The sequence below is a fragment of the Dromiciops gliroides genome, chromosome 4 (assembly GCF_019393635.1).
Source record: "Dromiciops gliroides isolate mDroGli1 chromosome 4, mDroGli1.pri, whole genome shotgun sequence".
Lineage (NCBI taxonomy): Eukaryota > Metazoa > Chordata > Mammalia > Microbiotheria > Microbiotheriidae > Dromiciops > Dromiciops gliroides.
Window position 1 is genome coordinate 462,272,902 of NC_057864.1, and position 17,792 is coordinate 462,290,693.

Here is a 17,792-nt window from a genome sequence, read left to right on the forward strand (position 1 = left end):
ACCTGGAAGGAAAGAGGCCAGAGCCAGCAAACCAGCCTCCCTTCCTATTTCCTGTCTCCGTCCCTGGGAATAGGAGATCCTTCAAGCTGATTGGTTGAGGGATGTCTTAGTCCACAGCCTCTGAGAACAACACTCCACTCAGGGCAGGCCAGGTATGGTCTCGATTTAATCAATCTTAAATGGGTTCTCAGTCAGTCTCACCCAACTCAATCAGTTCTAAATCTATCACCAGGTGGGGCCTTTGGGCATCTGCCAAATCCCATTATTTTATCACAATAGATGAAATGGGGCAGCTAGGTGGCACAATGGATAGAGCACTGGCCCTGGATTCAGGAGTACCTGAGTTCAAATCGGGCCTCAGACACTTAACACTTACTAGCTGTGTGACCCTGGGCAAGTCACTTAACCCCAATTGCCTCACCAAGAAAAAAAAAAAACCAATAGATGAAATCACACATCCCAACCCTTCCCTCCAAACTCACCCTAACCCTCCCCATGCCCCACCCCAATTTCTTTGTAGCCACTTCATACCATGTCCTATTGGACTGAGGAATTGCCTTAGAGAGTTAAGAAAGACCTGAGTTTCAATTCTGCCTCAGAAACTGTGTGACTCTGTGCAAGTGACTTAACATCTCTACCTCAGCTGCTTCATCTATAAAATGAGGATAATAATACATACCTTACAGGATTGTTGTGTGGGTCAAATGTGATATTTACAAAGTATTCTGCAAATCTCAAAGTGCTACATAAATGTTAGTTATTCAACTCTGAGGTACCACCTCGTGCCTATTAGATTGGCTAATATGAGAGAAAAGGAAAATGATAAATGTTGAAGGGGCTGTGGGAAAATGGGAACCCTAATGTATTGTTGGAGTTGTGAAATGATCCAACCATTCTGCAGAGTAATTTGAAACTATATCCAAAGGGCTATAAAACTGTACATACCTTTTGATCCAACAATATCACTACCAGGTCTGCATCCCAGAGAGATAAAAGGGGAGGAGAGGACTGTATGTGCAAAATTATTTATAGCAGCTCTTTTTGTGGTGGCAAAGAATTGAACGTTATGGGGATGCCCATCAATTGGGGAATGACTGAATAAATTGTTTTACATGAATGTAATGGAATACTATTGTGCTCTAAGAAATGACAAGCAGAATGCTTTCAGAAAAACCTGGAAAGACTTACATGAACAAATGCCAAGTGAAGTGAACAGAACTAGGAGAACATTGTATCAAGTAACAGCAATACTGTACAATGATCAACTGTGAATGACTTAGCTCTTCCAGCAATCCCTTGATCCAGACAATTTCTTTTTTTTTTTTTTTAGTGAGGCAATTGGGGTTAAGTGACTTGCCCAGGGTCACACAGCTAGTAAGTGTTAAATGTCTGAGGCCGGATTTGAACTCAGGTACTCCTGACTCCAGGGCAAGTGCTCTATCCACTGCGCCATCTAGCTGCCCCGATCCAGACAATTTCAAAGGACTCATGATGAAAAATGCTATCCGCCTCCAGAGAAAGAACTGAATACCGGTAGAAGTATAATATTTTTCACTTTTTTGTATATGTATGTGCATGTGTGTGTGCACGTGCATGTGTGTGTGCACATGCATGTGTGCTTTTGGTCTGTGTTTTCTTTCACATGACTGATATAGAAATGTTTTTGCATGATTGAACATGTATAACCTATACCAAATTGCTTACCATCTCAGGGAGTGGGGACTAAGTGTTGAAGCCAAGAAGATCTGCATTCAAATCCTGACTCAGACATTTTACTAGGTGTGTGAACCTCAGCAAATGTCTTAGCCTCTCTATGTGTCAGTTTCCTCATCTGTAAAATAAGGGGGTTAAACTTAACGGCTTCTGACTTATTTCCTCTCCTTCCTTGCCATCTACTTAGATCTCAGAATTTCAGACTTAGAAGTGACCTCAGTAAACACCACGTCCAATCCATACTTGAAAAATAATTCCAGGAGCAGCTAGGTGGCACAGCAGGTAAAGCACCAGCCCTGGATTCAGAAGGACTTGAGTTCAAATCTGACCTTAGACACTTGACACTTCCTAGCTGTGTGACCCTGGGCAAGTCACTTAACCCTCATTGCCCCACCCCCCCCCAAAATAACAATAATTCCGACCGCATTCCCAATCAATCAACAAGCATTTATTGAGCACTTACTAAATTCCAATCAGCTACTAGGCAGTGGGGATACAAAAAATGAAAGGAAACAGTCTCTGATTAAAGAACTTATATGCTCCCAGGGAAACAACATGTACACACATTAGAGAGATATATGTAAAAAGTTTAGATACAGGAAAGATACAAATTGACCCACATGATGAGGGATCGTGGCTAGCAAACCACTGGAGCAACCAAGACAGGATTCTTGAAGGGAACAAGAGGGATGGCATTTATAGACATGGGGAGCAATCTCTGCAAAAACGTGGAGGTTCCATGGACATTCCAGATGATGTAGAGGAGATAACAGGCAAGCCAGTGTAGCCAGAGCATAGATTGGAGAAGAGAAGGAATGTGTAGCAACCTGGAAAAATAGACAGCTGCCAGATCATAAAGGACTTTCAGTGCCAAAGTGGTGTGTATTTTTTTTTTAGTGAGGCAATTGGGGTTAAATAACTTGCCCAGGGTCACACAGCTAGTAAATGTTAAGTGTCTAGGCTAGATTTGAACTAAGGTACTCCTGACTCCAGGGCCGGTGCTCTATCCACTGTGCCACCTAACTGCCCCCTGTGAAGTGTGTATTTTAATGGATAAAACACTGGACCTTTCAAAGGATATGAACAGGCAGTTTTCTGATGAAGAAACCAAAGCTATCTATTCCCATATGAAAAAATGCTCTAAATCTCTAATGATTAGAGAGATGCAAATTAAAACAACTCTGAGGTACCACCTGACACCTATCAGATTGGCTAAAATGACAAAAAAGGAAGATAATAAATGTTGGAGAGGCTGTGGGAAAATTGGAACACTAATGCATTGTTGGTGGAGCTGTGAGCTGATCCAACCATTCTGGAGAGCAATTTGGAATTATGCCCAAAGGGCGATAAAGCTGTGCATACCCTTTGACCCAGCAATACCACTTTTAGGTCTTTTGCCCAAAGAAATCATGGAAGGGGGAAAGGGACCCACATGTACAAAAATATTTATAGCTGCTCTTTACGTGGTAGCAAGGAATTGGAAGTTGAGGGGGGTGCCCATCAATTGGGGAATGGCTGGACAAGTTGTGGTATATGAATACAATGGAATACTATTGTGCTGTAAGAAATGATGAGCAGGAAGAGTTCAGAGAAACCTGGAGGGTCTTACGTGAGCTGATGATGAGTGAGATGAGCAGAACCAGAAGAACATTGTGCACAGTATCATCAACATTGAGTGTTGACCTACTGTGACGGACTATATTCTTCTCACCAATGCAATGGTACAGAAGAGTTCCAGGGAACTCATGATAGAAGAGGATCTCCAAATCCAAGAAAAAAAAAGAAAGAAAGAACTGTGGAGTATAGATGCTGATTGAACCATATTATTTCTTTTGTTTTGGGTGCTGTTGTTTTTTTTTTCTATTTTGAGGTTTTGCATCACTGCTCTGATTCTTTCTCTTGTAACAGGATTAATGCAGAAATAGGATTAATGTTATTATGTGTATATATATATCTATATGTATATGTATAGAGATATATAGATATAACCTATATCAGATTACCTGCTGTCTAGGGGAGGGGGGAGGGAGGGGAGGGAGGGAGAAAAATCTGAAATTGTAAAGCATGTATAAACAAAAGTTGAGAACTATCTTTACATGTAACGGAAAAAATAAAATACCTCATACATTAAAAAACAAAAACAAAAAACAAAAAACAAAAAACACTGGACCTTTAATCAGAAAGACCTGAGTTTGAATTATACCTAACACTCTGGTCAAATCACTGTGTCAAACTGTCAGCCTCAGTTTCCTCAACTGTATAATGGGAATATCATTAGCAACTACCTCACCAGGTTGCTACGAAGATCAAGTACAATAACATAAGGAAAGGGGTTTTCAAAGCTTAAAATACTATCTAAATGTAAGTTGTTCTCATCATGACTGAAGCAATAGGGAGCTTCTTCAATGGAAAAAAGACCCGTTCAGACCTATGCTTTAACAATGTCAATTTCATACCTTATGGGATGAATAGATTGGAGAAAGGAGATGCAGGTAGACCAGTTATGAAACTATTGAAATAATCCAGGCGAAACCCCAGAAAAAGAACTATGGCATCTGAATGCAGATCGAAGCATGCTATTGTCACTTTTGTTTTTGTTGGCTTTTGTTTCTTCTTTCTTGTGGTTTTTCCCTTTTGTTCTGATTCTTCTCTCACAACATGACTAATGTGGAAATAAATTTAACATTATGGTACATATATAACCTATATCAGATTGTTTGCTAGCTTCAGGAGGGGGGAGGGAAAGGAGGAAGAAAAAAATTGGATCTCAAAATATTACAAAAAGGAATGTTGAAAACTATCTTGGCATGTAATTGGGGGGTAAATAAAATAAAATACTATTAGAAAATAACCCAGGGGGGGCAGCTAGGTGGCACAGTGGATAAAGCACTGACTTTGGATTCAGGAGGATCTGAGTGCAAATCCAGCCTCAGACACGTGACACTTACTAGCTCTATGATCCTGGGCAAGTCACTTAACCCTCATTGCCCTGCAAAAAAAAAAAAGAAAGAAAGAATAATTTAGTTTGAGGTATATTTATTGCTCACAGTTGAGCCATGCCAGTAGAATTAAAATACTAATGGTACCTAAATTAATTAATTTATAGATTTAGTGCTAATATCAATCAAATAATCAAGGGGTGGAATGGGTGAAACAGAAATATTTATTAAAAATCCACTATGTACCAGGCATTGTGCTAAGTGCTTTACAAATATGATCTCATTTGATCCTCACAACAACCATGAGGAGTAGATGCTATGATTATTCCTATTTTTCATTTGAAGAAAGCAAGGTAGAGGTAAAGTGATTTGCCCAGGGTCACACAGTTAGTAGTCTCTGAAGTTCGATTTGACCTTAGGTCTTCTTGATCTATCCACTGCTGCACTTAGCTACCTACTTTACAGAGCTAAACAAAGCATTAATAATTCATTTGGAGGAACAAAAGGTCTAGAATCTTAAAGGGTTCCATATTCTTTATTTTTTAAAATTCTCAATGTAACAATAAAAATTTCCATATTCAAAGTAGAACAGAGATGTGAAACTGTGAATCTAATACATATAGCTTACCTTAAAAAAATTTTTATTTACTTTTAAAATTAAATTAAAATTTTTTGATTAGGAGAATCTGCCTTCTCTTCCTTCTCCTCCTCCTTCCCCACATGAAAAAGAAAGACAAATCCTTGCAACAAATATGTTGTTGTTTAGTAGTTATATGTGACTCTCCATGACACCATTTGGTGTTTTCTTGGCAAAGATCCTGGAGTGGTTTGCCATTTTTTTTTCTCCAGCTCATTTTACAGATGAGGAAACTGAGGCAAACAGGGTTAAATGACTTGGCCAGGATTGCACAGCTAGTAAATGTCTTGTGAACTCAGGTCTTCTCAACTCCAGCCCAGGCCACCCAGTCACCTCCACAAATACATAGAGTCAAACAAAACAAATTCCTACAGAAGTTGCGACCAAGTAGAAAGTCAGTTCATACAATACTTACCAGGTTTCTCTGAAACCATCTCATCACTTATAAGAGACAATATTCCACTACAGTTTTGTCTTATAACATGTTTATCCATTCCCTAATTGACACATACTCCTGTCTTCAGTTCTTGGCAAAAAGTGCTTCTACAAATATTTTTCTACATATGGGTCTTTGTCCTCCTCCTTTGATCTCTTTGGGATATAGGCATAGCAGTGGTGTCATGAGGTCAAAGGGTATGCTGAGTCAAATGTAGCCGGGGTCAAGGGATATACACATTTCAAAGTGGCTTTTGAAATATGTTTCCAAATTATTTTTCACAGATTTATCAATAGTGCCCCAATGCACCTGTCTTCTTCTTCTTCTTCTTCTTCTTCTTCTTCTTCTTCTTCTTCTTCTTCTTCTTCTTCTTCTTCTTCTTCTTCTTCTTCTTCTTCTTCTTCTGCAGGGCAGTGAGGGTCAAGTGACTTGCCCAGGATCACACAGCTAGGAATTGTCAAATGTCTGAGACCGGATTTGAACTCAGGTCCACCTGAATCCAGGGCCGGTGCTTTAACTACTGTGCCACCTAGCTGCCCCACACCTATCTTTTTATAACCCTCAACAAATATTTTGGGGCAGAAAAAAAAGTAGGAATGAAGGGAAAATAATACTTCCTGAAATTAAATTCCATTATAAAGCAATAATCCTCCAAACTATTCTTTATCAGACTGCTTGCCATCTTTTGGGGGTAGTGAAGGGAGAAAAATTTGGAACTCAAAATCTTATAAAAAGTGAATGTTGTGGGGCAGCTAGGTGGCGCAGTGGATAGAGCACCGGCCCTGGATTCAGGAGTACCTGAGTTCAAATCCAGCCTCAGACACTTGACACTTACTAGCTGTGTGACCCTGGGCAAGTCACTTAATCCCCATTGCCTTGCAAAAATTAAAAAAAAAAAGTGAATGTTGAGGGGTCAGCTAGGTGGTGCAGTAGATAAAGCACCAGCCCTGGATTCAGGAGGACCTGAATTCAAATCCGGCCTCAAATACTTGACACTTACTAGCTGTGTGACCCTGGACAAATCACTTAACCCTCATTGTCCTGCAAAAAAAAAAAATAAATGTTGAAAACTATCTTTGCATGTAATTGGAAAAAATCAAATAATATTCACATACACACACAGAGACAAACTATTTGGTATTGATTTTTTCAAAAGAAGAAATGTAGATCAGGGGAAGAGCAAGAACCAGAAACAACTAAACAATAACACAGTGACCCCATGCTTAGTAAAACTGAGAAGATAAATTATTTGGAAAACAGTTTAACAACAACAACAACAACAAAAACGGGTTTAGATCACCATCTTACACCATATAACAATAAATGGATGTGTGAGCTGAACAAACTTAACGAGAATTTATTAAGCTTTTATTATGTGTCAAGCATGGTGCTAAGTGATGGGCATACAAAAAAAAAGGCAAAAGACCATTTTTTACGGTGGCAACAACAGGTAAACACAAAATATATACAGTGTAAAAAAAATGAAAGGAATTTAATAGCAGAGGGAAGGAACTAGCACTGGGAAAGGTCTCTAGCTTTAGGTGGTATTTGACCTGAATCTTGAGAGAAGCCAGGAGGTAGAAGAGGAGGAAGAACATTCCAGTATCAGGGACAGTCAGTGAAAAGGCATCATTAAAAAAAAATTACAAGAGAATGAATGAGAGGAAGAATCTTTCATAGCTATTGCTAGCAAGAGAACACTTAATCCAGCGAGGGATAGAGGAGTTCATAAAAGATAAGATGGCTTTAGCACATGAATTTGAAAAACTTGGCACAGACAAAACCAACTCAGCTCAGATAAGAAGGAAAACTCAGTTGGGGGTTGGGGAGGAAACTTTGCATTAAATATTTCTAGTAACAAAGGATAAGAAAACAGTTTTATTTTTTTGTGAGACAATTGGGGTTAAGTGACTTGCCCAGGATCACACAGCTAGTAAGTGTCAAGTGTCTGAGGCCAGATTTGAACTCAGGTCCTCCTGACTTCAAGGCAGGTATTCTATCCACTGCACCACCTAGCTGCCCCCAAGAAAACACTTCTTAAAAGAATTGCATTCTACTAACAAGATTGCTCCAGATAACTAATAGAGAAAGGTAAATTGAAACAGTTCTTGGGTTTTCCCTCAATCCCTAAAAATTAGTAAAAATAACCAAAGATGTAAATAGTCATTGTTGAAGGGGTCACAGGAAGACAAGCACACTAATAATACACTGTTGGTGGGGCTGTGAATTGTTTCATGATTGTTCAGTAGTTTCAGTGGGCTCAGACACTTGACACTTATTAGTTGTGTGATCCTGGGCAAGTCACTTAACCCTCATTGCCCTGCAATAAAAGAGAGAGAGAGAGAGAGAGAGAGAGAGAGAGAGAAATAAGCAGGACCAAGAAAACAATTTATACAATGACAATGTAAATGAGAAGGGAAAAAAATATGAATTATAATGACCAAGCTTGGCTCCAAAGAAGAATTTGAAAAAAAAATACTTATACATATATGTGTATATGTGTATATATTTGTGTGTGTAAATATATAAAATTTAAACTACATTCCAAGATTCCATCAGAAATCAAAGTCAAGCTCATTGGTTAGCAGAGCCTACTGTCTTCCATTTTGCAAAACCAAGACATTTGTCATTCTTCAGTGTTATGGTGTCTCTTCCATTTCCCAGAACATTTCAAAGATCACTGGCCATGAGAGTCAACAATCCCATCGACCATGTCTTTCAGTGCCTCTGGACTGGTGCTGAAATCATCAAGGGTGGTTGGGTACTCTCACTATCTCCTATTTCATCTTGGGTCCCATGTTTTTGTTCTCTCCTTGCCAGTCCAAAGATTATTTCACTTGTCAGAGAAATCGAAGCAAAATAAAGAAGTGGACAGTTAGTTCTGTCTTCAGTTAGCATTTTTCCACCTACGCTGAGCTACAGTTCTTCTCTTGATCCTCATCTTTTCCCCAGGAGAACCAAGGAGCAGACCCAACAAACAAAAACAAAATAACAAAAAACCCTTTTGTTAGTGATAGCTTTCCTCATTCTGAGTTCATTCTAAACTTTAGAGATGTTGGCACCATTTCTTTTGTTAATTTGGCAAATATCGTGATTTCCATATACAAAGAACGGAAAGGATTATATATGAAACCAAGATTCTCTACTGCTTATATTTTTTTTAATGCACATAAGAATTTTCAGCTTTAGCAAGACTCACCCAAACACCCACTAGCCCTTGCTGGTAGCAAAAGACTGCCACCCCCAAAGTCAAAATCATGAACCTCTTACAACTCATGAAGAAAAAGACCTTATTCTTTTGATCACAGTTGTGTGAGTATTGCTGGAATTGGAGCAGCCTACGTGGTCCATATATTTCCTTTTCAAATCTGATGTGATCATTAACAGAAGGGAAAATCCAGAACCATGGGAAAATGGGAATCAGTTACAAGCCTCAAAAGCTTTTCACAATTAACCAACAGTGGAAAGCTGTTGAAGAGCTGCATGTTGTCCAAAAATTGACCCAATGGAGTCGCTCTTCCTTTTTTTTTTTTTAAAGTGAGGCAATTGGGGTTAAGTGACTTACCCAGGGTCACACAGCTAGTAAGTGTTAAGTGTCTGAGGCCAGATTTGAACTCAGGTACTCCTGACTCCAGGGCCGCTGCTCTATCCACTGCGCCATCTAGCTGCCCCTCCCTCTTCCTTCTAAAGCACTCTCTATGAATCTAGTGGAAATATCTCTGTACAAACTAGGCTCCTGAAACCTGTGGGTAGAAGTGCTTTTGCTATATTCTCCCTACATTTGGGGACTCTGAATGAATTCCATTTTGCCTTAAAAGTGGCAAGCTGAGGGGCAGCTAGGTGGTGCAGTGGATAGAGCACCGGCCCTGGAGTCAGGAGGATCTGAGTTCAAATCTGGCCTCAGACACTTAACACGTACTAGCTGTGTGACCCTGCCTTAGACACTTACTAGCTGTGTGACCTTTAACCTGTCAGCAGGAAATTTCCTCCTATGTAAAATGGAAATGATAATGGCACTTTCTTCCCAGGGTTGTTGTGAGGATCAAATGAGACATTTATAAAGTGCTTAGCACAGTGCCTGGCACATAGTAGGTGTTTTATTCATGCTTGTTTCCTTCCTTGGACAAGTCATTTGGCCCCTCTGGGCCTTCATTTCTTCATCTGTAAAATGAGAGGATTGAACTGGATGACATTTAAGGTCCCTTCCCACTCCAAACTGATGATCCCCATGTTCTAAGAAGTCCCCTGGGCTCCTCAGTCTCTCGATCAAGGAGGAACTGGTTACCTGGGTGAAAGTGACCGCTCCATCTTAGGATTCAAGACAGAGGAGAAGGAAGCTATGCAGATTCTATGTTTTAGGTCAGACCCAATTCATCCCAGTCCAGTGGATCGGGATCAAGACTTGTCACTGAATGAGACACATGGAAGACATTCAGTAAGCATGGAGCATTCAGATAGGCACAGAAGCCCTCACTTTGTCATCTGCCATGGTGGCACGTTCAGCCAGAAGCCAGATCAATGCTCAATTAAATCCCAAGGACCAATTCAGTCTCAAGGACAGTTTTATTATCTCTTCAGGGGAAAACTAACTTAACCTACATGTTATTCTTACCATAGTCTGATATATACACTTGATGTTTAGAGAGAAAATTCCAAAAGATTCAGGGAAATGATAGGAGGATCTCATGGACTGAAATATTACAAGGGAAGTGAGTCCAAGTTCCATAGATGCAAAGCTGGGAAGGACTAATCTAGTTTGACCCCATCATTTTAAAGATAAAGAAATTGAGGCCGAGGGGTTAGGTGATTTTTCCAAGAACCAATGGGTCTTAAGTGACAGAGCCAGGATTTGCACCCAGTGATAACCCCAAATTCAGGCCCTTCCCCACTAGCCTATGTTGCCACAGAAAGCGAGAGGTTAAGAAAGGGTGGGTATGGGGGCAGCTAGGAGGTGCAGTGGATAGAGCACTGGCCCTGGATTCAGGAGGACCTGAGTTCAAATCCAGCCTCAGACACTTAACACTTACTAGCTTTGTGACTCTGGGCAAGTCACTTAACCCTCATTGCCCCACCAAAAAAAAAAAAAAGAGTATATTAAAAGAGGGTAAGTATAAGGGCAGGATAGAGGAAACAGACAAGAAACAGTCTCTTGACTTCACTAACATTTATTTGAGGCACTACACAACACAGCCACATGGAAGGTGTGGCATGAATTGGGGCCCAACCCCATAATCTTGGGAGGGGATGAGCGTCCAGGAAGAAGCTAGAGAATCATGGGTATAGCAAGTAGGGGGATATCACACAAAGACAGTGTGGGGGAGTGGGAACCCAGATAATCCTGCTTGGATCTAGCAGCTCCTCACTCAAATCCTCCTGTCTGGGCCCAAGGGGCTCTCTGTCTCCTCCCTTCCCAAGGTTTAATAATACAGGGGAGCGAAGCTGGGGTGCTTGAGCAGAGGGCAGAAAGGGTGTTATTATACACTCTGCTCTACATAGCTATTTGGTTCATGGCAGTGGCTACAGGTAAAGCTTAGTATGGGTGGCATGGGCTGGGGATAGGAGTGACGAGGGCTCCATGGCCTCAGTAGGCATGATTAGCAATGTAGAGTGACTGCCCGGCTGCTCCTGCATCTTCTCCACCTCCTTCATACTTGCCCTGGGCAGCAAGACCATTCACCTGCAATACCAAGGAGAAGGAAAGAGAGCTCAGCAAAACCAGGCCCTGCTGGTAAACTGGTACCACCCAGTGCCCAATGTTCCAGAACAAGATGCCTTCTGGATGTAGACACCCACAGCTCTGCCATCAAAGTGGGGATTGCTACCAAAATGCCCACTCCTTGGGGCAGCTAGGTGGCACAGTGGATGGAGCACCGGCCCTGGAGTCAGGAGTACCTGAGTTCAAATCCGGCCTCAGACACTTAACACTTACTAGCTGTGTGACCTTGGGCAAGTCACTTAACCCCAATTGCCTCACTTTAAAAAAAAATGCCCACTCCTTTCCGGTAGCCTCACCTCTGCCCGTTTGATGAACTCCTCAGTGGCAGCGCTCTCGTTGTCCCTCTGCCCACGCCAAGCATTGAGGGCAGAGGCTTGTAGGGCACGCCCATAGGAGAAGGTCAATGCCCAAGGCCGGGGGAGAGGACAGCGGTTAATGGCATTGAGGTTGATTGAAGCCTCCTCCTCACTCTGACCTCCAGACAGGAACGTCACACCTAGAAGGGGTAGAGCCAAGGAGATGAAGAAGATAGCGGATGGTGCCTCTCTCTTCTCTTCAGACTGGTAAATACCCTATAATGTGTAGTCTGGAGGAGCTTGCCTGGGGATAATAGGAGATTAAATGATCTGCCCAAAGCTAGCCAAGAAGGACTAGCCACATAGTCACTGTGTCTATAAGAGGGAAGACTGGAACCAAGGCATTCTTGCCCCCAAGCTTGGTTCTCTCTTATTAACTCTGCCACATTACTTCTCATTCCCCCAAATCAGACTCCTTCAGAGGGCAACAAGGTATGGGGCCCAGGAAGAATCCAGTACAAGGGACAAGAAATGAACCTCAGGATATCTGCTCCCCTGGATTGTAGGAGAAGCCTGAATGACTTTGGGGAGTTACTTCCCCCATTTCAGGGTAGTGGGGTTAGGGCCTAGGCTTAGGATACCTGGGACGGCAGGAGGCACAGTTCGACGTAGGGCAGAGACAGTTGCCATGGCGATCTCCTCAGGGGTGTACTTGAAGGGGCAGGCATGACCAGGGGTCACCATGTTGGGCTTGAGCAGTGTCCCCTCAAGGTACACATGGTGGTCACTCAGGGCCTTGTAGACAGCAGCCAGGACCTGAAGAGACAGGAGAGGGAGAGTGATCCCAGGGTTTCTGTCCCCTTGCTTCCTGCTTCCTTCCAGATCTTCCCCAGACCCCTAGACTCATGGCTGGGGCATATCTTTCTTCTGGGGGAAGAAACAGAATCATTATGTCCCAAGGGTCAGGAGTCTCCTAAACATACCTTCTCTTGATGCCTCTGGGCCCTAGCTCAAGCTATTTCCTATGTCTTATTCATCCTTTAAAATTCAACCCAAGGGGCAGCTAGATGATGCAGTGGATAAAGCATTGGCCCTGTAGTCAGGAGGACCTGAGTTCAAATTCAGCCTCAGACACTAGCTATGTGACCCTGGACAAGTCACTTAACCCCAATTGCCTCACCAAAAAAAGAAAGAAAAAAAGAAAAAGAATTCAACTCAAAGACCCTCTCTGCTCCATGAGGTCACTCCGATCCCCCTGGGAGGGAATGACTTCCCTCTTGGCCCTCACACAACTCTTCCTGCAATTCTCATGTAATGCTGGAAGGAACAACTGTATCTTCTAAGACTGTGGGTGTCCGAGGGTAGAAACGGTTTTATCCAGATGTTCTGTTCCAGTGGTCTTCACATAGGAGGTGCCCAATAAATGTCTGCTTTGGTGCCATAACTATATTTATTCTTGCTCATGACCTGGTCAGAAGCACTGGCTCATGTTTGATTTTGGGTAGTGTCCCACCCTGGCCCAAGCTAGTGAGTCCACTTGTGGAGACAGACAGACAGACAGACAGCTGGAGTCTGCCTGGAGCTCAAGTGGGCACAGATGGAGACAGGCGCGCTCCACTGTCCTCTGGTCTCCGAATGCCTTGGGGGTGCCAGCACCCAGGTTGGACTTACCTTCTCGGTGACATACTGGCATCGTTTGAGATCATGGTCTCCATCCGGTAAAATCTCGGGTTCCACAATAGGCACAATGCCATTCTGAAGGTCAGGAGGAGAATAGCTCAGGCTAAAGCAAGGAGTGTCCCTAAACCAGCCCTCCATTCCTCCAATCCACCCATGATTGTAGAAGCCCTCAGTTGGAAGGATGCTCCTCCCGCCCCGGGGGCCAAGGTCCCTAGAAAGACCCCCTACACATAAGCACGCATGCACAACCTGCTGGCAGATGCTGGCGTAGCGAGCAAGCACGTTGGCATTCTCCAGGATCGCCAGGGGAGAGGGTGTATGATCACTGATCTTCAGCACGCAGCGCCACTTGGCAAAGTCGGCCCCATCCTTCTTGTACTGAGCACAGCGTTCAGAGAGCCCGTCCAGCCCTGGGCACAGCGTTAGCACTTGCTGGCATCCTGACACCATTGTCCAATACTACACCAACCCTTTTCCATAGCTCCATCTGACACCCACCCCTGCAGCCCTGACCTTGCCAAGCCCTCAGGCACCCACACTGCTCACTGTTCCCCACCCCCCCCTACCTTGTGTGGTGGTTTCTCCATCAGTTCCAGCCAAAGCAACCACACCTTTATCAACCTGTAGGTCAAAGAGGAGAAAACATGGAGGTGAGACCAAAGATAGGAACAGAGGACCCACCTGTCACCCTGACAGAATAGAGCTCCCCACTCAGAATGGTCCTGCCCCATCCCAGGACCCAACACTCATACCTTGATGCCCACAACAATGCCCTTGTCCTGGATGGTGCGGACAAAGGGCACCCCATCATCGCCCTTCTGGTAGAGGGTCTCATGGAAGAAGATGACACCCCCAATGCATTTTTTGATCCTTCCATCGGCGCTGAACAGGACCTGGCGATACTGTCTGCGGTTCTCCTCTGTATTCTCCACTCCAATCTGACTCAGACGCTTGGCCATGCTGCCTATGGGTGCACAAGATGGCGGCCAACATTGACCCTGTTGCCCCTAGGTTCTGGGATCCTCACACCACCCCTGTGCCCTTCCTCTCCCACCTACCAACAGACTCATCAGCTGCCAAGATGCCCTTGCCCGGAGCAACAATCCGAAGGGCGATGTCCGACAGTTCCTTCTTTTGCTCAGCCGACAGGGCTGGATATAAATGGGGCATGGTGGCGGTCTTCTCTCCTCTTGGCTAGATGAACTTAATGGCTTTTCTCACTAGAGGGGTTGGCAAATGCGTAGGTGTCAGTGGCCCTCCTTGGCCTGGGTCCTAGGTACCACAGCAGTGTATCACACTTTGGCAGTACACAGCCTAGGGGGCCCCATCCCACATTCATCTCCCTCTGTTCCCAGTGGGCACCCTTCCCAGCACTCTGGCTGGCCCTAAAGGGAGGGGGATGGGTAGCCGTGGGAAAGCACACAATCTTGCAAAACTGCTATCTGGGTAGTTTAGGGCTTCTGGGGTAATAGGGAGAGGCATATTTTATAAGCCCTGGGCTTTTTAAAGGAAATTCTATTCCAATAAGCACACTTCTTTGGACCTCAACTTCTTCATCTGTTAAATAAACAGTTTGGACTAAATGCCTCTATTATCTCTGATACTGTCAGGTTGTCCAAAAGGAATAAATGGAGAAAAATCCAATGTCCTCAGCCCCGCCCCCTTCCTTTTCCCTTGAAGGAAATGGATCTTGAAGGGGTACGGAACTGCCTGTGGCATCTTTAAGTTTGGCATAGAGTGGGCACTAGCTTCTGCCTCCCTTACTCATATAGCAAATGAAGCCACTGTGCCAAATCTCAGAACAGATGCTGGAGTTCCCATTTGCTATGGGGAAGAGACACTGAGGAATCTGCTAGAAGCATCCACCCAGCCTTCTATCTGAAGGGGCTGGAGACAATGAGATTCAAGGGTTAAGCGATAGAGTGTGGCGTTCGTTGGTATTCCTTCCCTATACCCCTCTAAACCTCAGACTGAATGGGGCTCAAATAAACAGACACAGACATAGACGGGGGCAGGGTGGGGATGGAAGGTGAAGCGTTAGATGACGAAGATGAAGCCCCCAAGATGTGTGGTGGGACAGGAAGGAGAGAAAGGAAGAGGAGCTGCCGAAAGCTGCTTAGACAAGGGATGGAGAGGAGTCAGGGCGGATGCTAAGGACGTGGAAAGTGGTTAAGAGATGTCAGATTAAACGGGAGGGAAGAAGATGGGAAAGAAGCCTGGAGGAGGCTAAGTGGGTGGAGTAATGGGGGCTGAAAAGGAAGGCTGGGGATTGCAGTGAGGGGAAGATGGAGAGTCAGAGGCCAGAGAAAGAGAAAGGAACGAGTAAGCACAGACTGGGAAGGGAGGAAGGGAGGAGAAGGAAGGCGGCTCTGAGAACAGGAGGAAAGGTAAAACAGGAGGGGCCGAGAAGCGGAGGAGGAAAGGAGCCCAGGGAAGCAGAATCCCGCCGTGCGGGATGCAGGTGGGAAACCTAAAAAGGAAGGATGCCCATGGGGAGGGGACAGCCCGGGCCACTGAGTGGCTGGGGAGGGAAGGAGGGAGGGAAAGACGGGGCAGGAGCCGCGTGGCTGGGAAGGCAGGAGGCTGGATGGAGAGGCTGGGGCTCCGCGCAAAGGCTCCCGGAGCCGAGAGCCTCTGCGCGGAGCCCCCCGAGCCGAACCTCTCCAAGCCGAGCCTCGGCGGCAGAGCTGCGCAGCACCCGGGAGCGATGCTTACCACAGCCTAGTGCGTCCTGCGCGGGGTCCAGGCGTCTGGGGCGGTGCAGGCAGGAGCTCCGGGTAAAAGAGGCTGCGGCTGCCGCAGAGCTACGTGACTTCAGCGGGGGAGGAGCCAGCCCCGCCCCTTGCCCGCCTCCGGCTCGGACCAGCAGGGGCGGGGGCCAGAGCCGAACCTGCCCAACCCCCGCCCCCCACCTTCGCAAGCAGGCGGGGTGGGCTGGGGCTGGCGCCAGCTGCTTTCCGTGAGGATGCCCCCGGGTACCATCAGCCTCCCCGTTCCCTTGGCTGCTCTGCCCTTCCCCCTTTCCACACCGCAGCGGACAGGAGCATCCCTCCCCCCCACCTCATGCTGAGAGGGGTGGGCCCGAGAGAAAGAGGCCCATTTTGTTCCACCAGGCCCTGAGCCCGGGAACAAGCTGTCCAGTGTCCAGCACAGCGCAGGCAGTGAATAGAAAAGACTGCGTCCTAGGCGAGGCCACGAGGCCCGGCCTCCTAAGGCAGAGAAGCACCAAGGAAAATGTAGACTCCCCTTGCCAAAGCCGGCCTCACGTTCCCCCAACCCAAGATTGGATTCCATAAGCACTTCTTAGGTGCGTACCATGGGCCCACACGCCCCCCCCTGCCCTCAGGGAGTGTGCAGCCTACTAGAAGGGCACAACAGGTACAGATGAACACAAAGTTTATACCAATAGAGTATTTTTTAACTGGAGGTTAGGACATCACCTATGTAGAACGGGTTCCTGAGCTGGGGGCTGAAAGGAAGGGTTTAAGATGTCGCACAAGGGGAGCACATTGCCAGCCACTTTAGGTCACCGGAGTGTGTGAATAGGAGTAATACAAAAGGTAGAGAAGGAAGGGACCTGGGAGGTCAGTTTAGCCCAATGCCCTTCTTTTTACAGGGAAGAAGCCAAGGCCCAGAGCAGGGAAGCGACTTGCCAATCGGGTGGCATGTCTTGACTTCACCCCCTCCACAGCTGGTGCAGCTGTCCCTTTCTCTGGTCCAGGACTTCCTTTTCACCTCTAATCTGAATGACCTCCCGATTGGCCTCCATACAGCTGGCAGTTATTTCTCAAGCACAAGTGTGACCTGGAAGGGTCAGTGACTCCCCTAAACCTCTAGGTTAAAATAAATTCCCAAGTGACACAGAGTCCTTCAGAATCTGGCTCCTGCCCCACTCCGCTCCAGGCCACAGACTGTTGTCTACCATTTGGAGGTCTTTGCACTGAATGCTCCTCATTCCTCACCTGGCTGTGCTAACTGGAGACCTCTAACCTCAGGCCCCTGGAAGCTCATTCCTGGGATAACCTCATGACTCTGCAGCCCCCTCAGACTTGGGACCCCTCTTCCTCACTACCTAAAGCCTCTCAGACTGAACTCCAGACCTCCACTTAAGGAAGGATTAGCTCATATTCCTCACCTAGGCTGCCCTTCGCTGACACCAACCCCCACCCCCATACCTTCCCAACCTTCTCTAGTGTTTTATCTCCCCCTCTCCCCCATTAGACTGTAAACTCCTCCAGGGCAGGAACTTTCTCTTCATATTTTAATCCCATGGGTTTAAGAGGCCAGGTCCTAAATAGGCACTTAAGGAACGTTTAGGGACCTTCACCTCCATAGAATGCACAAGCCACTTCCCTGACCCAGGCTACTTTTGGAG

At 45.4% G+C, this 17,792-nt stretch overlaps 1 protein-coding gene across 2 annotated transcripts; it reads right to left on the bottom strand.

Annotated features, from left to right (window-relative positions):
- Window positions 1-10,874: 10,874 nt before the first annotated feature.
- On the bottom strand, window positions 10,875-16,291 carry ALDOC (aldolase, fructose-bisphosphate C). Of its 2 annotated transcripts, none has more exons than XM_044005462.1 (9): window positions 16,133-16,291; window positions 14,476-14,637; window positions 14,170-14,381; window positions 13,984-14,038; window positions 13,667-13,827; window positions 13,409-13,492; window positions 12,379-12,553; window positions 11,738-11,937; window positions 10,875-11,402 (listed from the first exon to the last, which is right to left on the bottom strand). In XM_044005462.1, the coding sequence occupies exons 2-9, from the start codon at window positions 14,585-14,587 to the stop codon at window positions 11,307-11,309; spliced, it is 1,095 nt and encodes a 364-aa protein (XP_043861397.1). In that variant the 5' UTR covers window positions 14,588-14,637; window positions 16,133-16,291; the 3' UTR covers window positions 10,875-11,306. The 2 variants fall into 2 exon arrangements, with proteins under 2 accessions (XP_043861397.1, XP_043861398.1); XM_044005463.1 differs by having other exon boundaries at window positions 14,476-14,689; window positions 16,133-16,229.
- Window positions 16,292-17,792: the final 1,501 nt, after the last annotated feature.

Excerpts from the sequence above, each read along its gene's own strand:
- ALDOC (XM_044005462.1), bottom strand. The coding sequence starts at position 14,587 with ATGCCCCATTTATATCCAGCCCTGTCGGCTGAGCAAAAGAAGGAACTG. Across the intron at positions 14,382-14,475 it reads GGCAGCTGATGAGTCTGTTG|GCAGCATGGCCAAGCGTCTG; the intron begins GTAGGTGGGAGA and ends GTGCACCCATAG. Across the intron at positions 11,403-11,737 it reads AGTTCATCAAACGGGCAGAG|GTGAATGGTCTTGCTGCCCA; the intron begins GTGAGGCTACCG and ends TTGGTATTGCAG.